The 23877-nt window shown below is 40.5% G+C and overlaps 1 protein-coding gene across 19 annotated transcripts in view; it reads left to right on the forward strand.

Annotated features, from left to right (window-relative positions):
• LIMCH1 (LIM and calponin homology domains 1) overlaps positions 1–23877 on the forward strand; it is a 348017-nt gene that overhangs the window by 311593 nt on the left and 12547 nt on the right. For 10 of the 19 annotated variants that reach the window (XM_043871027.1, XM_043871031.1, XM_043871033.1 and 7 more), the window contains 10 exons: positions 4253–4343; positions 5474–5637; positions 7773–7878; positions 12393–12433; positions 15157–15237; positions 17664–17756; positions 18609–18713; positions 20104–20231; positions 21405–21523; positions 22014–22137. In XM_043871027.1, coding sequence (XP_043726962.1) covers positions 4253–4343; positions 5474–5637; positions 7773–7878; positions 12393–12433; positions 15157–15237; positions 17664–17756; positions 18609–18713; positions 20104–20231; positions 21405–21523; positions 22014–22137 — 1052 coding nt within the window. The remainder of the gene's footprint in view (positions 1–4252; positions 4344–5473; positions 5638–7772; positions 7879–12392; positions 12434–15156; positions 15238–17663; positions 17757–18608; positions 18714–20103; positions 20232–21404; positions 21524–22013; positions 22138–23877) is intronic. The other 9 variants (XM_043871030.1, XM_043871032.1, XM_043871035.1 and 6 more) reach the window with 1 other exon arrangement.

Here is a 23877-nt window from a genome sequence, read left to right on the forward strand (position 1 = left end):
CTATATGTGTGTATAATATCATGTCAATGTATGACAAAACCCACTACAATATTGTAATTAGCCTCCAACTAATAAAAATAAATGAAAAAAAATTCATATTTATATATCTGAATATATGAATAATATATATCCACTCATGTTTTCTTTATCTATTCATCCATCAACACTCAGATTATTTCCATACCTTGGTTATTGTCAATAATGCTGCAGTGAACATGGGAATAAGATGTATCTTCGAGATACTGATTTCATTTCCTTTAGGTGCCTTTCCTTTACCCAGAAGTAAAATTGCTGAATCACAGGCTCGTTCTGTTTTTTATTTTGAACCCCCCAGTGTTTTCTCTAATGACTGCACCCACCATCAGTGTACACTGGCTCCATTTACTCCACGTTCTCAACAACACTTTTCATCTTTTGACTTGTTTGATAGTAATGATCCCTACTAGGTGTGAGGTGATGTCTTACTGTGGTTTGGACTTAATGATTAGTGAAGCTGAGCCTCTTGTCACATACCTGCCTCCAGTTGGCCGTTTGTATATCTTCTTTGCAAAACTGTCTTTCAGGTCCTTTTCCCATTTTTTAAATTGGGTTATTCGGGGAGGGGGGTGCTGTTGAGTCGTTAGAGTCCCTTATATATTTTGGATATCAATCCCCTGTTGGATGTAAGATCCGTAAATATTTTCTTCCATTCTCTGGATTGCCCTTTCGTTTTGTTCTTTCCTTTGCTGTGCAGAAACTTGTTAGTTTGATGTAGTCCCACTTTTTATTTTTGCTTTTATTGCCTGAGCTTTTGGTGTCAGATCTAAAAAATCATTGCCAACACCAGCTCCCAGGAGGTTTCCCCCCTGTTTTCTTCTAGGAGTTTTGTGGCTGCAGGTCTTGCTTTTAAGTCTTTAATCCATTTAGACATTGATTTTGGTGCATGGTGTAAAATTCCATTCTTTGGCATGTCGATATCCAGTGTTTCCAACACCACTTATTGAGAAGACCGTCCTTCACCCATTTTGTTTTCTTGGTGTCTTTGTCAAAAATGAGTTGACTGTAAAAGTGTGGGTTGATTTCTGGGTTCTCTATTCTATTCCATTGATCTATGTGTCTGCTTTTATGCCAGTACCAAGCTGTTTTGATTGATGTAGCTTGGTGATATAGTTTGAAATCAGGACACGTGATGCTTCCAGCTTTCCTCTTCTTATTCAAGATTGCTTTAGTTATTTTGGGTCCTTCATATTTCCATATGAATTTTATAGTTGTTTTTTCCTATTTCTGTGAAAAATACAGAAATTCAAAATTCTGTTAGAATTTTGATAGATTAAATCTGTAGATTGCTTTGGGTAATGTGGATATTTTAATAATAATATTTCTTCCAATTGATGAATACAAGAAATTTTTCCATTTATTTGTGTCTTCTTCAATTTCTTTCATCAACATTTTATCATTTTCAGCACACATACCTTCTACCTTTTGGTTAAATTTATTCCTAAGTATTTTATTATTTTTGATGCTATTGTAAATAGGATTTTTTAAAATTTAATTTTTGTATAGTTCTGTATTGATTTTGTATCCTGCAGCTTTACTGACTTCATTTTTAGTTTTAACATTTTGAGGGAGGGGGGAAGTCTTTAGGGTTTTCAGTATACAGGATCATTTCATCTGCAAACAGGAACAATTTTACTTCTTTATTTCCAATTTGCATACCTTTTATTTCTTTTTCTTGCCTAGTTGTTCTGGCTAGATCTTCCAGTACTGTGTTGAATAGAAGCGGTGAGAGTGGGCAGCCTTGACTTGCTCTGATCATAAAGGAAAAGCTTTCAGCTTTTTCCCATTAAGTATGATGTAAGTTATGAGCTTGTTAGTTATGGCCTTTATTATGTTGAGGTACATCACCAGGGCTTCCCCTGGTGGCTCAGTGGTAAAAAAATCTTCCTACAATGCAGGAGATGCAGATTTGATCCCTGGGTCAGTAAGATCCTCTGGAGAAGGAAATGTCAATGCACTCTAGTATTCTTACCTGAAAAATCCTATGGACAGAGGAGTCTGGCGGGCTACAGTCCATGGGTCATAAAAGAGTCAGACATAAACTGAGCAACTAAACAACATTCTTCTATACCTAATTTGTTGAGAGTTTTTATCATGAAAGGATGTTGAATTTTGTCAAATGCTTTTTCTGATGAGATGATCATATGATTTTTATCTTCATTGTATTAACATGATGTATCCCGTTTATCAACTTGCATATGTTGAACCATTCTTACATCTTTGCATAAATTTTCTTTATTTTTAAAGAATTAAATACCACTTTCCACCAAAGCATTAACTTTAAAGGGCTTTCATTTTTGTAACTTTGATTTATGAGTAAAATATGTATACTTGTGAGAGACCAATAAATTCATAGGCTTTTGAGAACCCACAGCAGTATTTTACAAATTAATAATGCCTTTTCTGAAACCAGTTTTATTCTTTATCTTAAAAACCTCTTAAAATTTATAAAATATTCATACACACTTTAAAAATTGAACTTTAACCCTTTACAATAAGACGTTGTTACTAAAAAGCACCATAGTCTTTAACTTATTCTCTTTGGTTATTGAGGGATATTCTAGCCCACATTTAGTTCAGACTTATGTATTTTTCATTTACTGTAATATCAGTGGGGGAATTTTGGAATTCACTCTAGAGTCAACTGGCTTCCAACTGAAGGTAATTTAAAGTTACACTGATTTTGTCTTCTCATTACAGAAGCAATACATAACATAGTAATCCTGGAACACTTTGGAATACAGAAAATACATTTTAAAAGAAGAAAAAGTCATCCAAAATTTAAGAACATTAAAAATAATCACTGATGACATTTTAATGTTTTCCTTACTGTCTTTTTATATAATTTTCATATACTTATTAGCAAGTATGTTTGTGCATACACATAGCATATATAAAATCTTATATATGTAGTCATCATACTCTATGTACACGTCACTTTTTTTTAACAACGTTGGATAGTATTTTCACGTATCAGTAACTATCGTTCAGCACTTTTACAACTACATAGTGTTTGCTTTTACAGATATACGGTAATTCATTCAACCATTTGCCAACTGTTGGTCATTGAGGTTGTTTCAGATTCTCTTAATGTTATTAATTTCATCAAACATAAAACTGGTACAGTTGAGGTGCTGACGAGGGAGAGGAGCATCACGGAGATGTGCCAAGTGGTTAGACAACAAAGCAGAGAGTCCCCTTAGTGGAAGACCGAGGAAGGAAAGGCTAAACTTGGACCTGGTTGTAGAAGCAGCAAGAGATGCACATGAAGACTATTGTGTTAGACTTGACAAAAGATGGACCCTCTTGAAGTATGAGTCAAGAAACCCTTCAAAGTTGAGTTTGTATGTTGGGGAAAACAGATGCCATAAACAGAAAGTATCAGATTTGGAGGAGGAGCTTAGGCGTGTTGAGGATGAGCATCATTTACCATGATGCTGATGGTCAGCTCTAATGGACTCTCAGGACTGGAGATGAAAAAAGTCGTAAATGGATAGAGAATGTCGTGATGAATTCATGGGAAAATTGGGTGCATTGGAAGGTGATCCTGCACAGATGGAGGAAAATAGTTGAAGGTTTTAGGAATGGCCCGTATTTTAATGAGAAGGAAAGGAATAACCAGTAAAAGAAGAGGAGGAAGGGAAGGAAGGGGGGAGAGAATGGGAATCAGAACTTGGGGAACTTGGGGAACTTGTTGAGAGCCCCGGAAGGGCGAGAACTCCGGGAATAAAATGCTCAGCGCTAAGTGCCACAGCCCTCTGTGCTGAAGGCAAGCTACTGAGAGGTTAATTGCAACCTTGAAATATTTTTTTTTCACTGGTTATATGACCCTAAGCCAACTTTAAAGGCATTTGGGAGCCAGTGGGTGGAATCTACCATTTTGAAAATTTGGTGGTGAAGGAAGGAAAAAGCGGGGGTGTGCATTTGAGGCAGTCAGAGGAGGCTGGAGGGAGTGGGTGTGTGTGCCTTGGTGATCACACACCGGCTATCTATCGTGATAGCTGCCTCAGCACTTCTGTCCTCTGCGGAATGTCTCCTGACAAAACCAGCCTTTCACCGTGAAGCTGCCTTGGAAATAGAAGAGACTGAATTCATATAGGCAGCTTGCCTTCTTGGCCTAAAAATTACTGCTTGAAAAAACAGAAAGGAAGCCTTCACGTTTTAGAACCTTCAAAGGGATAATTTATTCAAGGTGGGAAAACCATCTTTCTTTCAGGCAACCACTGAAGACACGGAAGCGAACAGTCAAGAAGATGAAAACGACGGTGAAGAAGCAGGAAAAGGGAATATAGAAGTTGCCTCATCAGGTTTGTTTTTGTAACAGACTGGGTTTTAAAGATAAACCGTAACCCTTAAACTATGGAAAATAAAAAAGGTCGTGAATGAGGCGAGTCTCTAACCGGTGTGGTTGTGCTGCCACCTGGTGGCGTCCCGGGGAAATTCTGACCATGTGGTTAATCTTGTAAAAAAAGCAAGGCTTCCTGCGTCTTTGCTTCCTGATTTTGTTTTTGAAAGTTTACCTCCATCATTACAAAAAGATTATATTTCTCAAAATAAGTAATGCTAAAAACTGAATGTTATGTTTAACACAGTAATAGCAATTTAAAATAGCAGGCTTAAAATGTATCATAAAAATAGATCTTAAAACAGCAAAACTGGTGAATAATTTAAAAGAATAAGGTAATGCTACGAATATGAATAGTGAGTTCAAATAGAGACTCACTCTTCCTAAAGCAGCATATCTCAATATTTTTAACACATTTTTCTTTTGATAAAGCATGAAAACTTCTCACCCTCCGTTAATACCAAATTATTTTTAAACAGCACCTTAAACTAAATGAAATGTCATTACTAAAAATTTTAGCATACACTTTTTCAAACTAGACTGTACCTCCACACTTCAATATGCCCCTTCAGATGGTGACTTTTTCACCCACTTTATATATTCAAGAACACAATTTTCATTGTATTATATAAACTACACAACCCTTAACACATTCCAGTTACGAAAACTTGATGTTAAAAAGGAGTATTGAGATACAAAAGGAAGAGTCAGGTTGCCACTCATTTGGATAGAAATTTAGATAGAAATTATCTGTAAATGTTCTCCCATGCAACCCACCTCCCTTAATATTCTAGGTCAGCATTTTGTTCCATGTAGTGTTATTCATGTGTACACTGGGACTCTTATTCAGAACATAGGTTTTCATAGTGGGGTTCTTTGATGTGTTTTATGTTGCTTGATTTTTTAAACAATACCATGGAAAGGCCTAGAGAATCCTAGCATCCGAGGCTCTTCTGCACGTCTCATCACGCTGTGATCCAGCCGCATGTGGCCCAGGACAGGATGTGTGCTCAGCGTCCTCTGCGGGATGGCAGAACTGAGCCTTCATACAGTTTTCATCTCCTTTGTGTTCTGAATGTAACTCCATTCCAGAGCCACAGCTTTTTACAACAACTGTGACCAGATCCAGCCCGACCGTGGCCTTCGTGGAGCTTTCCCCCAGCCCTCAGCTGAAGAATGAGGTGCCAGAAGAGAAGGAGCCGAAGAACCCAGAAAATGAGATGAGCGGAAAGGTGGAGCTGGTGCTGTCCCAGAAGGTGAGGCGGGCCGAAGCCGGTGCGGCCGCGGTTCTCGCGGCTTCGCGTTGCTGCTGGCTGCTGCCGCGGCAGGCCGCACAGTGAAGGTCTATTTTCTCTCCTGATCCTTTTTCCTACCTTTAAGGTGTATACTTTTCTAAAGACAAATATAATACATGCTCATTGTAAAAAAAATAATAATAAGTGTATATAGAAGGATGTCTGTATAGTCCATTTGGGCTGCTATAACAGAAAACCACAGTCTGGGTGGCTTATAAACAACAGAAATTTTTCTCTCAGTTCTAGAGCTGGGAGATCCAAGATCAAGGCACCCGTGGATTTGGTGTCTGGTGAGAATCCACTTCCTGGTTCATAGGCGGCCATCCTTTAGCTGTGTCCTTGCTTGGCAGAAGGGGCGAGGGAGCTCTCGAGTCCCTTCTATAAGGACTATGGAAACATTGTTTTCAAGGGTTCTTAACTCTGTGTGTGTACATACCCACACCATGGACCCTTTGTCTATCTGGCAAACAGTGTTCTCAGAATAATATTGTTTAAACCGTAAAATGCACAGGATTACCAAGTTTTCCTTGGTATCAAGTGGGTCAAAGTACATATCATCACATGGATTCTTCTCTGTGGACCCCAGCTTAAGAATTGCGGCTAGTTGATTAGCAAATGGAATAATGGTCTGTGGACCCAGTGCTTCTCACACACGTGAACTTCTCCTTTCCCTATCGCACAGTTATCTTTTAGAGAAAGAAGGCAAGATGATGGCAGTTGTTGCAACAGCTTTTATTTTCTGACTTCCTTTGAGAGTGTTGCTTTTATAATCCCAAGTAGCCGTGCACACAGGCTGACCTTTTACATAGTGGTTATTTTCAGCATTTCTGCTGATGATTAACTGTTTCCCTTACAATCAGGCATTATCTGACACAGGTTTGTGTCAGACTCCACTATGGGGAAAATGGTATGAGGTTAAGATTTGAGGGCTGTCCACTTTGGTAACTCTCGGTCTTAAGTTTTGCTGCATGTTTAACACTGAAGTTCCTTTGGACACCTGCTTGACCCCCATAATACAGAATGACTCACTGTATTTTCCTCAGGATTCCACTAGGGTTGAATTATATTAGTCATCAAGAAAAATAAAATCCTACGGAGAAGAAATTCTAGACATTGAATCATCCTGAGGACCAAGCAAGAGATAAGCTTATGATGAAACAAGTGCTCTAGAACCTCACTGACCATCGAGTTAATCTCTTCAAGGCCACCAGCCAATGAATCAGAGAAGGTCCTGTAAGAGCTGAAAGGACACGAACCGACGCAGCTACGCTGCTCATGCCGACCCCTGACTCTTAATATTAGCTGTCAGTTTGGTTACCTGTTCACTCAGCAGTCAGTTGATTAGAAGCAACAAGTCGGAAGGAGGTGTTCTACCAAAGGCCATCCAATAGCAATAACCAGAAACATCTACTTTTACAAACCAAACATTAAAAATTTTAAAGCCTGTAATTTTGGAACTACTTACCATAAGATTATGTGGGCTAACCTGCTTCAAAAATCCCTCAAGGGCCATGTCCCTGTGGCACTGTTTGATATAACGGTTATTTACAATAATGCTTCTTTGTCAACAAGCACAGTATATTGTCTTTAATGCACTTTGCACAACTTTGTGGGAAGTTATGTAGCGTCTCAAGAATAATGCCTGTTAGAATGTATTACTTTAATATTTAACACTAACATAGTTAAAAAAATTTTTAAATCTTATGTGGAACATCTTACTTCCTGACATTACAAATTCAGTATTATGCAGGACCACAAAACTCTGGTTAATTCCAATGAGAAAATGAGACAGAGTGATGCATAATCTCAAAGACAGAACGTTGTCTTCTGAGTCTGAAGAAAAGTGATCATCAAATTTGAAACAAAGTGATCATCAAATTTTTATGCTGTAGGTTGAGTTCTATGAAGAACTGAACTCTGTATTAATGTAGAAAGCATGAAAGGGGTTTGGAGAAGGGACAACATTTTCTATTTATGGTTTTAATGTTTGGGTTTATTTACTTATGTAATAGCCATGGACCTTTAAATTTTATTCCACCTGTGCATTTGTTAATGGCCGGTACCTGTGATGTTTATGTCTGTTGCCTGTGTTCCAGGTGGTAAAGCCAAAATCTCCCGAGCCAGAAGCAACCCTGACATTTCCATTTCTAGAAAAGATGCCTGAAACCAACCAGTCACCTTTGCCAAATCTCAATTCTCAAGGTAAAAAGAAGGAAATGTTTTGTTTTAGTTCTACATGTTCTGCTGGGCCCATTTGTAGTGAAATAGTCTTTATTATAAAGACAGATTCCTTTTTTTATGTTGCTGTACCTTTAGCTATTGGGTTTTCCCAGAGTCCATGGGGGCTGAATTAATACCATCAGAACGAGAGCTGGGGCTACATTCTCTCTATTGGCTTAACCAGGAACTCCAGCTGCTGGGACCACTTCGTCAGCCAGGCACAGTAGGGCCTGCACAAGTGTTTAATACCTGAAAGTAGTTTGTATGGCCTCTAAAACGTTTTTAAAATTACAGAATAAAAAATCAATAGCTTTAATAGTTTTATCATGTCAGCTTCATTAATTGTTAATTATTAATCTCTAGTCTTCTTAAAAATACTTCATTTAATTTGACAACAATTGACAATGATTTGACTGTGATTTTGGAAGGAAGTCAGATTTCCTTACTCTGTAATAGTTCCTGGATATGCGTGATGATTCCTGAGAAATCCTTCATGATCATAGATTAAATGTGTTACTCACAACCAAAACTAATCTTTCCAAAAATCTTTATGCCAAGAATATATATATATACACATGCATATAAACCTATTGTGCACATATATATAGACTGAGGATATATCTTAATATAAATCACTTGTTTGATATGTTTGAACACTTTTGATATAATGTGGAGAGTGGTAACCTCAAAAAATATTGGGTGTTTAGGACCTATGAAGGTGTTAGAATGCAGTGACTACTGCAAACTCCCCAGGGTTTTAGGCCCTGCTTACTTGTGAATGCACCCCCTTTGCTCTTTAGAAGCCCAGCTTGAATCCCTTTATCTTGGTAAGGACTGCACGTTCCCACTAGAAAGGATCCTTAAGAATGTGAACAGTGGAGGGGTGGGTCCTGAGGACTCTGTGATTTGTAGGGACTGCTTCACAAGAGACAGACCACTGGCTTTACTGGTGTGATGTGAAAATGGCTAGACTTCAGGAGGCAAACACTGTGAGATTTCTTGTTTTTCTTTTTTAATGTACTTTTCCTAGTGCGTTTTATAGATTTATCAATCCAGGCAAAGAGAGATTGTACAGGTCATTGTGACTGGGGGTTTGTTACTTTTCTTTTCCACGCTGGGCAGCGATTTGGCAGAATCTGAATTGGCTTCCATTAGTCTTTGTTGACGGCTGGGAAATAAGTTAGGCTCTGACTGCATAGCAGGAAGTACTTGGGAGGGAATTAATTGGCACAGGTACTAATGATCACTAACTTCTTCTAAATGTGGAAACAAGTTTAATACTATCTTCAAAGCATTTGATTTAAAATTCTCAGCCCTCCTGTCCTGAAGGGAATGGACAAAAATAAATTCTCCCAACTGGGCCAGGAATTGTTCACATTTAGATTTTAATTCTGCCCTATCTCTAGCACTTTTTTGTAGATAAGTAATATAAAGAGGAAATAGATATTTTAAGCCTTATTAATAGTTTTTCTGTCTTATGTATTTTTCCATCTCATTATCTGTTGAAAGGCATTTCAGTTTTGTAAAATGTACTGTTGAATTAAGGGATTTGACTTCATGCTTTATCTAAGGTGAATGATTAAAAAATAACATTCAGTAGCACCGGAGCATTTCCAAAATCATTCTTCAAGATGAGATTATATTTGTCATACACACGTTCCAAGTTCTTGTCTGGCTCATGGAACTGTAATTACAGCTGCAGGCTCCGGAGACAGAAGACCCACATTCAGATTCTGTCTCTTCTGGTTCTTATCTGTATGACCTTACCCACTAAGTTCTTTCTAGTCTGTCATCTGTAAACTGGAAATAATAATAGTTCAAACTTCATAGGGCCATTGGAAGAGTTAGATAGGATAAACAAAAAAAGAGAGAGAGAAAAGCATTTAGCTTAATATCTGGCCCAGAATAAGCACTTTAATATAATCCAGGAGCTGCAGAACAGTTGAATAGGAGTGGAAGTGTAAAGCAAGGTGCCAGGTAGGAATAAACCCTTCTCAAATGCTCTCCTCAAAAGAGGAGTGTGTATATTACAGAGACATAGCTTAAGCAGTGATTTTCAAGCACGAGTGTATGACAGGGTCCTCTGTAGGACTCGTTAAAACACAGACCTCTGGGCTCTACCCCTGCCATGTCTGATTCAGTGGTTCAGGCCTGGGGCCACAGTATTTGCATTTCTAACAAGTTCCCCAAGTTGAGGCTGATGCCACAAACGCAGGGATCATACTCTGGAAACCACTGGCTTGAAGTATGTGTTCAAATTGTGCACCAAGGACCATCACTGGTAGATGTAAAAATAACAGTGATACTTGTTCGGAATGTATCAAGTTCTTTCTTTGTATCTTTCAGGAAGCAAAAGGCCTCTAATCAATGTGTTCTTAAAAGACATGATTTGTCTTTAATTCGGGGGGAAGTTTAGGGCTCTGCCCAGATGTAAAAAGAGTGCACATTTAAGTGACTAGTCAGAGGCTGCACGTCAAGTCCAGGGTTGGGATCAGGATCTGGGAGCCACACCTAATGTTCTGTCCCCAGGACGATGATGTCACCACCATCACCACTGAGTCCTCTGTCTCTCGGCCGATCAGACAGGCTACCCCAGATTTACTGGAGGCCCTAGTGATGCTCCACAGATTTCCCTCCAACATACAGAGTGCATAAATAATCTTAAATACTCCAAAAGCATTCATAAAATGCATTTAAAGATGACAATTTCCTTTTCTCAACTGTCTCCCAACAGTAGAAAAATAGCTCAAATGGATGTTTCAGGGAAATATGTGCACATTTTAAAAACTGATGTCTTTATTTGCATCAAGAATGATGACAGATGAGCCCAACACAAACGTTCAGAATGCAAATGCTTGCCTTGAGCTTCTGTCTGTTTGATGCTACCCCATTAGAGATACACGCATATACATCCTTTTGCTGCACACATATGTAACTGCCACCACAGACTTCCATAATAACCTTTATAAAGTGTGTAAAAATAATTGAACTCATCTCTGCTGTCTTTTATACTTTTTTCTAGTGCTCTCCAAAAGCAATGTCAGCTATGCATATTTTGCCCTTGCATAGTATATTCTCCCTCCATATTGAGATTCAGCATCTTAAGTATCACCTTTAAGTATGAGCCCCTAAAATCCAAACCAAAACCAAGACAAAGTATAGCATAAGCTTGCCCATCTATTGACTTTTGTCCACATCTTTGGGTTTTGTGTCTGTTTTATGGTGATGCTTAGATTCTTAAATATAGGTCCTTACAAAGAACATATGTAACAGGGGTCCCCGACTGGGACCAGGCTGCAGAGCAGGCAGTGAGCAGCGGGCGAACAAGGGAAGCTTCGTGTGTGCTGGTAGCGGCTCCGCGTTGCCCACATCACTGCTTGAGCTCTGCCTCCTGTATTAGAGCATTAGATCCTCATAGAAGTGCAGACCCTCCTGTGAACTGCCCATGCGAGGGACCTGGGCTCTGCACCCCTTATGAGAATCATCCTGAAACCATCCCCCCGCCCACTGTGTGGAGAAATTGTCTTCCACAGAATCCGTCCCTGATGCTAGAAAGGCTGGGGTCTGCTGATACACAAAGGTGTACTTGAGATTCTTTCCCCCTCGGTCCTTGTGTGGACGACAGCCAGACCTCCGTTGGTGTTTGGGAGCACGGCTCTGTTCAAGTCTCACCCCTGTTCTCACGGTTTTCTGTCTGTTCTGTTCTGCCGTCTCATCTAGAGTCGCCTGGCACTGCCGGCGTTGCGCTGAGAGTTCAGAACTCTTGGCGACGCTCCCGGTTTTTCTCCCGGTCAGGTAAAATGCATCCTGGGCAGCTCTGCTGCTTTTGTGCAAAAATCCGTGTTGTGGGCAACCAGCGCTATCTGGTTCCTTTCTTCATTTCTGATTCCAGAGGGGGCGTGGAAAGCTTGTTTCGGGCACACAGTTAAGCAGAGTTAATTCTTTGATATCAGCACCAGTTAATGCTAAAATTGGGGGGAAGTTCATGGAATTTGACTTTGATTTTGAAAATCCAAAGAAACAATATTTACCTCTTTCTTTATGGTCCTCTTCTGTTTCTAAAATAAAAATTGGAAGCATTTAGCAGGACCTGGTCACAGTTCTCTTGTTAACTGTGTCTCCCTCTCTACCTCCTGATGACGTCTGGCCTCTGTGTGGGCTCCTTCTCCACGTCTGACAGTGGGGGCTGCCGGCCAAGCCAGAGTGTGAGGTGCATTAAAAGCAGCACTCGGAGGAATCGATTTTGCTTCCTGTAGCCTAGTACCTGGTACTAATTGATGTGATCAATCATGTTATACCGGTCGCGACTTCTCTTGGTGGTGGGTGCAAGCTGCTTCAGAGGCCTGCTTTATTGTGATTCTCTAGTGCTCTTGGCTTACCAAAAAAAGTTGGTTTGAAGCTGACATGGGAACCACACTCCACTGAAGAGGATCAAAAAAGAAAGACAATTAGAAGGTTCTCACCTTGTGATCTTTCTTCCCTTTCTTTCTGTACAGTGGATTCTCCAAGTAGTGAAAAGTCACCTGTAACTACACCTGTAAGTAACTCCTGTTAAGAAATAAGATCACGCATTTGGTGGATTTTAATTTATAAGGTATTTAATTCACTTAGGATTCAATCCAAAATGGGCTTCAAACTTCTGATTGGAAAAGAATATTTGTATAAGTTGTGTGTAATGCTGTCAGTTGAATCATGAAGAAAGACATGGATTATCATTTTGCAAAGTTGAAAACAAAATGGTGAGTCAGGAAAGTAAAATCAAAACTAAAATCAAAAAGTGATAAAATATGTAACTTCTTTAGGCATTCAAAAATCATTTTTTAATTTTTTAATTAAAAATTATACTTTTCAAAATTGTTTTCTCAGTGGGACAGTACATTAACACAGCTTACTACTGGCAGATAGGGCCCAGCCTGGAACATGTCTGGGTGACCCAAGCTGTCTGAGTTACACTCCTCACAGTCAGTATCTTGAATAATATTAACTGTACATTTAATTTTCAATTTTTTATTTTGATGAAATGAAAAAAAGCATTTGCTAATTAAAATGTCAAGTCACATGACACTGAAAATTCCCTGCCCCTGAGTTATGCCCGAACACTCTCTGTAGACCTGACTCTTCTCTGAGCTGAGTGTTTCTGGTGCTGGGCCTGTCACCCTTACTCTCTGAAATTCCCATCGAATCTGGAGCCTTCCTCTATGGGACAGTCAACTGTAGCACTTCTTGAGCGACCCAGGTGTCACCACACAATCATTATTGTACCTTTGATTACAGACTTGCTAACCATATGACCCTGAAGGTGCTATATATCTTTTCTGAAACTTGTCTTCCTTGGTCATACAATGAGATAGTAATACTTTCCTTTCAGGATGTTATGAGCTTCATTTGAAATAATTACACACAAATCTCTAGCATAGTGCCTGATACATGAACGAATCCTTCCCAATGGCTGATCCAAGAGGCCCACCATGGCCAAACCTAATTCGTCTCTGTGGGTAAATTGTCTCACCTTAGGAATTCCTAAGTGCAGGATGGAGAAGGGTCGCAGCACCCAGTATAACATAATTCACTGATTTCCATTTTAATGACACAAGAACAACACTGTCAAATTGTTCTTGTTCCCCCTGGGCAGGGGTGGAAAGAAGGGGTGTTCTAAAGAGATACATTCTTATTTCTAAGGTATGGAAAATAGAATAAGAAAGAGACAAGTTACTGACCTATATAAGTGAATTCCCTGAAAATACTGACCTAAATTTGACGTTCTTTTGACTTTTTGTGGCCATCCCTGCCATTTGCAGGACCCACAGCATGAGTATGAGTTGAGGCCCACATTTCACATGTCTAAGTACATTAAAGCTATAAATGTTTATAATGTTAAAAACCGAGCCACACGCATGGCCTGGCTCACATTCTCGGCCTGAAGATGCTTCGTGACCAGGCCAGCCACTGTGCTCCTGGGTGGTAGCCTGATCGACTGTGGGCAGGGCAGGATGGCAGGTGGGCTGGCCCAGGCATCTTGGGCGGTCACTCGGCCCCTTGAAACCTTGGATGAGGTTGATTCTGTCCCGCTCCGCAGGCAGCCACAGCGGGTGGCGTCTGCTCGCCACCCACCAGCCCCGACTCGTCCCCCTCCTCCCTACCCCCTCACCTTCACCCGGCTCCTTCTCAGGATTCGGAGACAGTGCCATGCGGCTCCCAAAACCAGCCCGTCAGAACAGAGGGGAGTGCAAAAGCACAGTGGCTGGGGAGACGTCTTCTCCTCAGCACCCACTCTGGGTGAAAGGGAGGCCAGCCTTAAGTACAGGCGTCTGTCCACTGTGGCTGACTTTAAGGACCAGTTATGGTTTTTCTTCCCCCTTCGGCTCTGAAACTCATTCATCTTCCATGGCCCAGGTGCCTACCGTGGTTTATGCATCCTGCTCCCATTATTTCCATTCACTCACTTGATTCCCCAAATCACACACTCTCTCTCTCACACACACACATAAAACCTGTTTAAAAGACCCAAACAAACTCCAACAGGGGTTCTGTATCAATCTAGAGGGGTGAGATGGGGCAGGAGATGGGGAGAGAGGTTCTAAAGGGAGGGAATATATCTATCCCTATGGCTGATTCATGTTAAGGAAGGTTTGACAGAAAACAACAAAATTCTGTAAAGCAGTTATCCTTCAATAAAAAAATAAAATAACATAGGGGGAAAAAAAAGACCACGAAAAAAAAGTCTTTGTGTTTGCATGTTTCTTATGCAGGCCCTGGGCAGTCCTGCTGAGATAAGCACGCCTATTTGCTTGATCAGTATGCAGAATGAGTAGCTTATGCTCAGGAGTGTGAATACATTTAAGAAATCGCTTTTAAGAGAAATGAAGCAAAAGCCTTCCCATGCCAGTGGCTAATTACTTTGTGTTTTCATTAGCTCCAAAACGGTTCAAAGAATCATACCAGCATTCTGGAAGTAAACCGAAGAGGGATTAAGGCTAAAAAGTGGTTTCCATGTAGTCTAGTAGTTAAGTCTCCATGCTCCCAATGCAGAGGGTATGAGTTCAACCCCTAGTCAAGGAACTAAGATCCTGCATGCCAAGTGGCAAAGCCAAAAAAAAAAAAAAGGTAGTTTCTGCCAACAAAGAGTACCTTTAGATATGGGAAGGCGTCTGCTTCTGCATGTCCATCTGAGTATCAGACCGGGAGCTAATTGTGTCCCTTGTCCCTGCCTGGCCTCGAGGACGTGGCTGAATTTTGATCATGGTTTTCTTTTCTGAGCAGTTTAAGTTCTGGGCATGGGACCCAGAAGAGGAGCGCAGGCGACAGGAAAAATGGCAGCAGGAGCAGGAACGTTTGCTGCAGGTGGGTCTGCAGCTTTTTCCCCTCTTTTAGGGATGCTCTCCTAATTTCTGTTGTGTTAAACAGTCGCTTAGCACAGGAGGTGCATGGACTCAGCTTCTTCTCAGAAGTTGTTGAGCCTAAGTTCATCCATTTTGTGCCCATGAGACAGAATGCCCAATGTCTAATTCCTCCCACCAGAGGTTACACAGATGAACATAAGGAAAAAAAAGTTTCACTTGGAAAAAAATTCAGGTATTCATTAAGGGCCCACTGACCCATTCATCATCTCCTTAGCTGCTAGTCAAATTCCAGTCCAGCTAAGGGTGGGAAAAAATCAGAAAGCTATTTGATGGCAAACATGTGAAATAACATTTGACCTGAGTCTTATACCTTAAGTAGAAGTACTCGCTCCATCTTTGAGCAAATGCTCCTAATTTTCAATTCTAGAAAAATTCTGGGAGTGAGCGTATCGTGCCCCTACTTGTTTGGGGCCAGGTTTGCGGAGCAGCGTTCCTCGGAACAGAACCGAGTAACCTCAGAAACTAGCCTATGCTGAGAGCTCATGGTGTGCCAGAACTGGCATATTTGTGGGTGCTTGACATGCTCTGTCTGGTTTAATCCTCATGAAACTTGCCCAAGTATGTCTTATTAGTCTGGGTTTGCAATTGAAGAAATTAAGGGTCAAAAAAAGGTCATCTTCCCAAGGCCACACCTCTAACAGATATTGAGCCTTGTTTCAAATCTGCAGCTGGATGACTCTGTTCTTTCCACTATATTCCCAATGGTGTTGACTTTCTGCCGATATGTAGAAAGCAGTGCTTCATGCAAATTTATTTTACTTTTTTTTTTTTTCCTTATGTTTTTGTTCTTATCCTTTCGGCTTAATTCCCAGGGGTGGGGAGCAAGGGTCAGCTCCATCACTGTAGTGTGGCTCTCGGTCTGCCCTTTTACTTTGACACTTTTTCAGAATTTCATAGGAGTAAACTTTCAATGCCAAATGTTAGTGAGAACTGAAGTCAACAAAGTCCCAGAGCGGTGGGGACTTTTAGGTCCACTGGGAGGCATCAGACCAGCCCTGGGCATCTGTTTGTCTCTTAGACATCAGATGCCCATGTTTCCCATGGTGACGCTGTGTCTGCTACACTCTGAAAGGTGGCCGTGGTTTTCGGTGTGGATTGTAGGCTGGGGGCTAAGGTGTTTATGGGGAAGGAAGGGTGTGTGTGTGTGACAGACATCCCCCACCTTTCCCCTCTGAGTGAGGGAGACATCGTCAGTTCATCCTCTTGGTGAGGGAGACATGACATCGACCCCTAGAACTGAGAAACCTAAGGGTCTTTGCTTGTTTTTCAGGTTTTGTAAAGTTTGAAGTTCTGTTTCCTCTACTCTGAGGCTCCCTGGCGTCTCTCTCTAGAACTGTACAATATTAGGTGCTGATAAAATTTTGACCTGGAGTTAAAAGCCTGCCATGGGTTGACCAGCCACGGTTTTTGCCAGAGCATGAATACACACATTAGTTTCCATTCAGCCCTTTTGCTCCTAAGGTACTGATATAACGAGTAATGCCTGGAGGAACTTCGGGCACCTTCCCTAGAGGACAAGAGCACAGACTCTGTCAGCCTCAGAGAGAGTCCTGACAGCAACCAGCCTGAAATGTTGGCCGTGTGTGCTGCGATACGCCCCAGTGAGTCCTGAGTCTCTGTCACGTCAGGGACGCCATTCCCAAGGCGTCCAGGGACGTCAGTTCTCATCTCCAGTCACGTTTTTAAAGCTCTCCAAAATTCAGAGTATTTTTGCTTTGTTCCCCAGAGGAGGTGACTAGTGTCATATTTTTTCTGAAAACAATAAGAGCAGTTCTGATATGGACACCTTCTAATGGGCTGTTTAAAACCTATTCTTAATTCAGGATGACTTAAAGCCAGGAAGACTTCATTTTAGTAGAATGGCCACTCAACTAATTATCATCTCATCCACTTTGGACCTTTCTCCATCATCTGTATTGTAAACCTCCGAGATTTTTAAAAAATCTTTTATTAAACTCTCTCAGCAGCAACATATTTCTCTTAGCGGAATGGCAAAACTCATCTCTGAAGGGCCCAGTAAAAAGCAAACTATTGGTTTAGCCTGTCTCTTAAAATGCAAGTTAAGAAGATTTTAGTCTTTTCATCTGTCCTCTTTTCATAAGCAAATATCTACTCGTATATCTGAGGAACAATTCTATGAAATACCCACAGCAGTAAAGATTGTTCTCCTTTGGATTTTTATGTCCCTAACATGGTTATGTACCACAAAATGGCATTCCTCTTTGGGTGCATGAATGGGTTAGGATTCAGAACATTACAACAAGAAGAGAGTTTTGCAACACATTGTACATGATGGTTTACTGGGGGAAGGTCACAGGGCTGTATGTTCTGGTCAATTCACAACAATCTGTGGAAATCCCATAACAGGAGAGATACCAGAAGGAGCAGGACAAGCTGAAAGAAGAGTGGGAAAAGGCCCAAAAGGAAGTGGAAGAAGAAGAACGCAGATACTACGAGGAGGTAGGACATTCCCTAGTGGGAATGTAACCCTGGAGCCTGAATGCCTCAAAATCGCTCAGAATTTTGTGTGTCCATTCTGCACAGCGTGTGGGGCTATCTTTGATTCTCTTTACTCACAGTGGAGCCCCACATCAGCCTTTTAAGAGAGTCCTGTGGGCTGTGAAAGACCACTGCTCGCCCAGATTTAGCTTGTGGTGGGGCATGTTGAGTCACGGTCAAGGGAGGGGATAGAAGTATACCTCTTCTTTAGAGGTCAGATTTTTTATTTGTCTTACAAGACATGAAAGTATCAATTTGTTTATCTGTGTGTTTGTTAGGGAATTATTTGTGTGTTTGGCAGTAGGGAATTAATACTAATTTTGCAAGGATAATTTTGATATCAAAGCTAAGTGAATCCTTACTACTGCATTCACCATAATACTAAAGAGATTCGGAAGGGAGGAGAATTTGGTTTTGTTTGTTTCATTTTTTTCGATGAACAAGCCAGACCATATTCAAGAATTTGAAGCTATACATTATGTATATTATCCAAAATTTATGGTTAATATTGTTGTGAATTTTATCTTCAACAATAATTTTTGTGGATAGTCCTCCCCCAATAGCGTTTCTAATTAGGCCTCATGAATCATATGAACTAATTATCTTGCAAAGACTGTTTTTCTAAATTAAATGCTAATTTCTTAATCATTCACCATAGAGAATCCTATCTGATTTTAAAAGACCTTTTTTTATGCACTGCTTGTTTGTACATAATTCTGATGTTTTTCCCTAAAGTCCTTTAATGACACTTTTCTCTTGACAAATAACTGTTTTCCTTTTTCTCCCTTTCATTAATTCTTGTCCTTCCCCTAGGAGCGGAAAATAATTGAGGACACTGTGGTTCCATTTACTATTTCTTCAAGTTCTGCAGACCAGCTCTCTACATCTTCCTCTGTGACAGAAGGCAGTGGGACAGTGGTGAGACCATAGATTAAAAGCAATTCGTGAAATAAGTAAGCCAAAATAAAAATATAAAACCACAAGGCCAAGTTTCCCACCAGTTTATACACAGGACTGCTATAGAATCATGTCAGCTACCACATGGCCATGGTACCCCATGGTACCATCACTGCCACGGCCAAACCCTAGAGTCGATCCCTAAGAAGCAGCGCACGCATTACTGAGGCCCGCTCTGCCCGCACAGGCTGCAACCAAAGCCCCTGCACTGGTTGGCACGACCCTGGTTAGCGAAGCCGTGTGCTGGAATGTCTTTCTCACTGCCCATCATTCACTCACTCAGCAGACGTGTGTTTCTCTCTGCCAGACCATTCATCTCTTTGCCCTGGATGGTAGCAGCATGATGCCAGCAAAGCCAACAACATGCTCACACCAGCCTCCACAAAAGTTGCTTCTAAATAGCTCTTGAAATTCCACATGAGATATATATGTGTCTCCAAGGGCTGGAGAGAGTCCAGAAAGGCTGGTCTAACTCTTATCCCCTAAATAAGGTCATGGAGGTAATGGACAAATGTCATAGCAAGACCTGGCTTGTCCGTAATCTACACTATGTTTTTGACGATATAAATAACAGAATACATTCATTTTGCAATGAATGTAATACCACTTGGGTATATGTCATATTTGTTGTTTCTATAGTCAATTAAGGTGTGCTGCAACACACTATATTTTTTTTAATTATCCAATTTTAACTTAATACAGATTGTACAAAAGAAATTCAGTACATTTGATATTGCCTGGTTACTCACCAAGCTCAGAATATTGCTTATCTTTGCTGTTGTATACAAAGAGCATCACAAAAGCCAAATCTTTCATATCTCTTTCATATATTGCAATAATTATGAAACGTTGTGTAGACTTTAAAATAAGTTGTTTATAATCGTAATCAAAGGAATTCTACACTGTCCAACAACTAACTTTTCAGTATGCACCAGCCATTTATACATACTGAACTTTGAATTTTTTATTTAAACTTTTAAAACACTTTTAAAATTTAAAATTAAATTTTTTGTATAGTTTTAAAGGTTATACTCCATAATCTGCATTTTAAAATAACCCATGGATACTTGAAGCCACTTGTTCCTAAATGAGCAGTCCTATGACCTTGTTTTATTTTGGAAGATAGGTTTTCTAACCAAATCCCTTTTGTGATAACTTTTGAGAGAGATCCAGATTACATGTTCATTTCAAATTATTGGAAATCAGTTACCATTCAGTTGATTTGAACAACCATTCTTTAAACTGTAGACAGTGTGATTGAAAACAGTTTCAAATATTCCATGGCCAGACATGAGTGTTGTCCAGTATGTTTAAAAATTATATTCAAGATTATCCTTGATTTCCCCATTAGAATAAGATGGACTTGGAAAACTGTTGCGAGGGAGAACAAGAGGCAAGACAGAAGAGACCAGTCCAGGAGGATAACAGCGACTCCCTGCTGAAGACTAGGGCAGGCGATCCACCGGAGGAGAAGAGCAGGTATGGGCCGGTCCAGGCTGTTCATCCGTGTGTGTGCGGCGGGGCTGTGCCCCTTCGCTCCATCACTAGGGCAAACCATACTCAGCTTTGAAATTACCTTCCAATCATACATTATCCATATATCATTGCCTGAACACATTCTAACAGCTCTGAAGTCAGTGTCCTTATGCTATTGAATAAAAATAGTCTAGTTTTTAAATAGGTGAAACCTTTTTTAAACAAGGAGAGACTGTGTAGATCACCCAGGAGGCTGGCTCTGCTACCAGCAAGTTCTTTATGATAGAAGTGTTTGCCCCTGGGGCTCCAATATGTCAGATAGATAGTGACAAGTGTGCATGTATGTGTGCATAAACACTTGGGTACACGCTCATAGCATCCTTAGAGGGACCCAGAGAAACAACAGGTTATCTGAGTATTATTTTCAAATCCTGACCAATTTGAAAGGTTGGTTGGGAGCTGAACTCTTCTGGCGGGACTTGCTCTGAGAATTCTTCTGGGCTCATCAGCTAGAAGACCCGCTGAATTGTAGGATGTTGGAGTTTGGGGCCCATGTCTAGAGCCTGCAAAGCCCTTTAAACAGCACATCTGTTTTCAGCTAAAATTATTTACAGAGCGTTTCCAGTTTTGAAATCCACAAGTCGAGGATGTCTGACGGATGCTGGTAAACATTTTACGTGAATTATTGCTATTTCTCCAGACAGTCCGTGTTGTCACCAGAAACTTTGAAAAGATCTCCTCCATCTCTCCTTTCTTTGCCTTTGTTGTTATTTTTTTTAGTCACTAAGTCGTGTCCAACTTGCTACTAAAAGACCAGTGAATTATCATAGGCTGCCAAAGCCCCATATGGCCGAAATGCTTTCTACAATAAGCCCTCTCTTGTGGAAATCTGGGGGAGTATAGTTAGCTCTGTCATGCCTCAAAATTATTAGAATGAAGAGTTTTGTGGACAAGGAGGTAGAGAGGATGTCAGAAATGATGATTTGTTAAATTGACGGATAATGAAAATGCAAAGCATTTGACAGGATTCTAAATCCATTTTAAATCTAGTTTAAAATAATATTTAGTTGGCCCCATTCTTTTCATTTTGTAATTGGTACTTCCTTGTCCTGAGGGATAAGATCAATCATTTCAGTTACTTTTATCCCTGTTCTGAAATATGTTTCTTTGTTTTAGCAGCCTAACTCAAGGGGTCTTGACTCATTCTGAGAACCCTGCATCAGAAGGCATCTCCCACCAGCTGGATACAGAAGCTGGGGCCCCACACTATGGGGTGAACCCACAGCGAGCTCAGGGTAAGGATGGAGAAGGCCAGCTCCCACGTTTCAGTGGGCTTCCCATGGGGCGCTAGTGATAAAGAACTTACCTACCAATGCGGGAGACTTAAGAAATGCATGTTTGATCCCTGGGCGGGGAATAACCCTTGGAGAAGGGCATGGCAAGGTGCTCCAGTATTCTTGCCTGGAGAATCCCATGGACAGAGGAGCCTGGCGGGCTACAGTCCATGCGGTCACAAAGAGTCAAACAACTGAAGCGATTAGCAAGCACACATGCCTGTTTCTATTATTGTAAGACCCCTTCCCCACCCCATCGTCCAGACAGATGTGGCCTCTGCTGGCTGCTATGCTAATCGGCACAGTGAATAAACTCCCACCACTGTGCCCCAGGAAGTCCCATGAGATCACTGTGAGACCTCAGCAGACATTAGCATTAGAAAGGTGATTCCTAAGCACGAAGGTAGCAGCTTTACCGAGCACTAACTCTATGTTCTTTCTTTGGCCTCAGATCCATCCCAGAATCAGCAGGTATCAAACCCACCGATGCACATTTTAGAAGATGTGAAGCCAAAAACCCTTCCATTGGACAAAAGTATTAACCATCAGATTGAGTCTCCAAGTGAAAGGCGGAAGTGAGTAACCAAATAAGATGGTTGTGGAATTTTTCTTTTTCTTAATTTTATTTTTTTATTGAAGTTTAAATTACAGTGTCATGTTAGTTTGAAGTGTACAGTGAAGGGATTTAATCATATGGAATGTCTTGTCTTTTAAACTGACTAAGAAGGGGGAAAATGAAAAAGTGAGAGTTGGCAGGTGGTTTGCAGCATTTTTGTGCTTTCTCTCCATTCACTGTCATTGTCGAGGTAACAAATACTTATGAAGTTTGGGATGATCTTCCTGGCAAGTAAGTATTTACTCTGAATTTAGCAACTTAAAAGAGACAAAGTAATGTTTTTCACTGACAAATCTAAACATTGGAAAGAATTTTCTGGCATGTTGTATTACCGATTTATTTAAGCAAGTTTAATGGTCTCAGAGCCTATGGACAAATGTTCTTTCAAGGAAAAAAATGTTTTCCTCTCCTTACCATTCTCTTTCCTTAAATAATTACCCCCAGGCTTTAGTCTAATTTTGTAACAATTACATTTTTTACAATAAAAATAGTTCCCATCATTTTTGAAGCATGGCAATGTAACAGGCACTGTGTTGAAGGGTTTGCAGATATCTGTCACCTCTTCTTTTCGTGTATTAACTCACTGAACTCGCCCAATTACATGATTGAGTTATTGTTCCCATTTTACAGATAAGGAAACTGAGGCTCAGGGAAATTAGATAACTTACCCAAAGTACTTGTCCGAATGAGTAGAGGTAAAGGGATTCAGTGTGAACCCACAATTTCATTATGTCATATTTGACCTATAGTTTCCTTGTAATCAGTTTTAAAAAGATAATATACATTATCCTTTAACCAGTCATACGACCAGGAGCCAGACCACCTGGATTCAAAATTTTGACTCTGTCACTTGCCTGCATAAAACTTAGAGCAAGACACTAATCTTTCTCTGCCCCAGTTTCCTCGTGTATAAAATGGGAATAGTAGAAGCGCCTACCTCCTAGGGTTCTGTGCCTGGAAGATGGTAAGTTCTACACATTGTCGGCAATGATGTTGAAAACGATAGTGATGGTGATACCGATGATGATAATTTGTCTTATAAGTTCACCTTTTTATCTGATTTTTCTTGTTAACACTTTTTTCTCAACACAGTTTTAAACCATTTCCCCCTTTACTCTTATGTCTATCTAATTTCATTCCTCTGTGTCTAGAGGACATATGCAGCATTAACAGAAGGTAAAATCACGTAGAAGGAGTCATTATTGTTATTGATTATTGTGATTTTCAACCTTTTTTCAAGGCAATGGTTCTTATACTTTAGGATATTCCATGAAAAACTGATATTTTGAAGAAGACAAGCTCTGTCTAGGGAGGGAGGCTTGGGGTTGGGGAGGTCAGGGGCTCAGGAAGTTATTCTGAAAGCAGTTACAGGACAGATGGCCTCACGCCCTGTGGATGTCTTTGCTGGCATTTCTCTTTCCCTCGTTCTTTTCTGTGTCCTATTCCTTTCTTTACAAGTGAAATTAACTTTTAAAAGCGAAAGCCCAGAACTGACAGCTTGATCACAGGCAGGGCTCACGTGTAACCAGCCGCACCTGTGAAACCATTGAGGGAGCTTCTGGCTGGGAACCATTCTGCCTTGGATATGCCCATGACATAGTGGTTATTGGTTGTTTTGAACATCACCCCTGATCATTTGGACCTGTGATGAGTTTCTGAATAAGGGTGGAAGCCACCTCACTGAAAAATATTTACTTTA

This window comes from Cervus elaphus, chromosome 17, assembly GCF_910594005.1.
Source record: "Cervus elaphus chromosome 17, mCerEla1.1, whole genome shotgun sequence".
NCBI classification, from domain to species: Eukaryota; Metazoa; Chordata; class Mammalia; order Artiodactyla; family Cervidae; genus Cervus; species Cervus elaphus.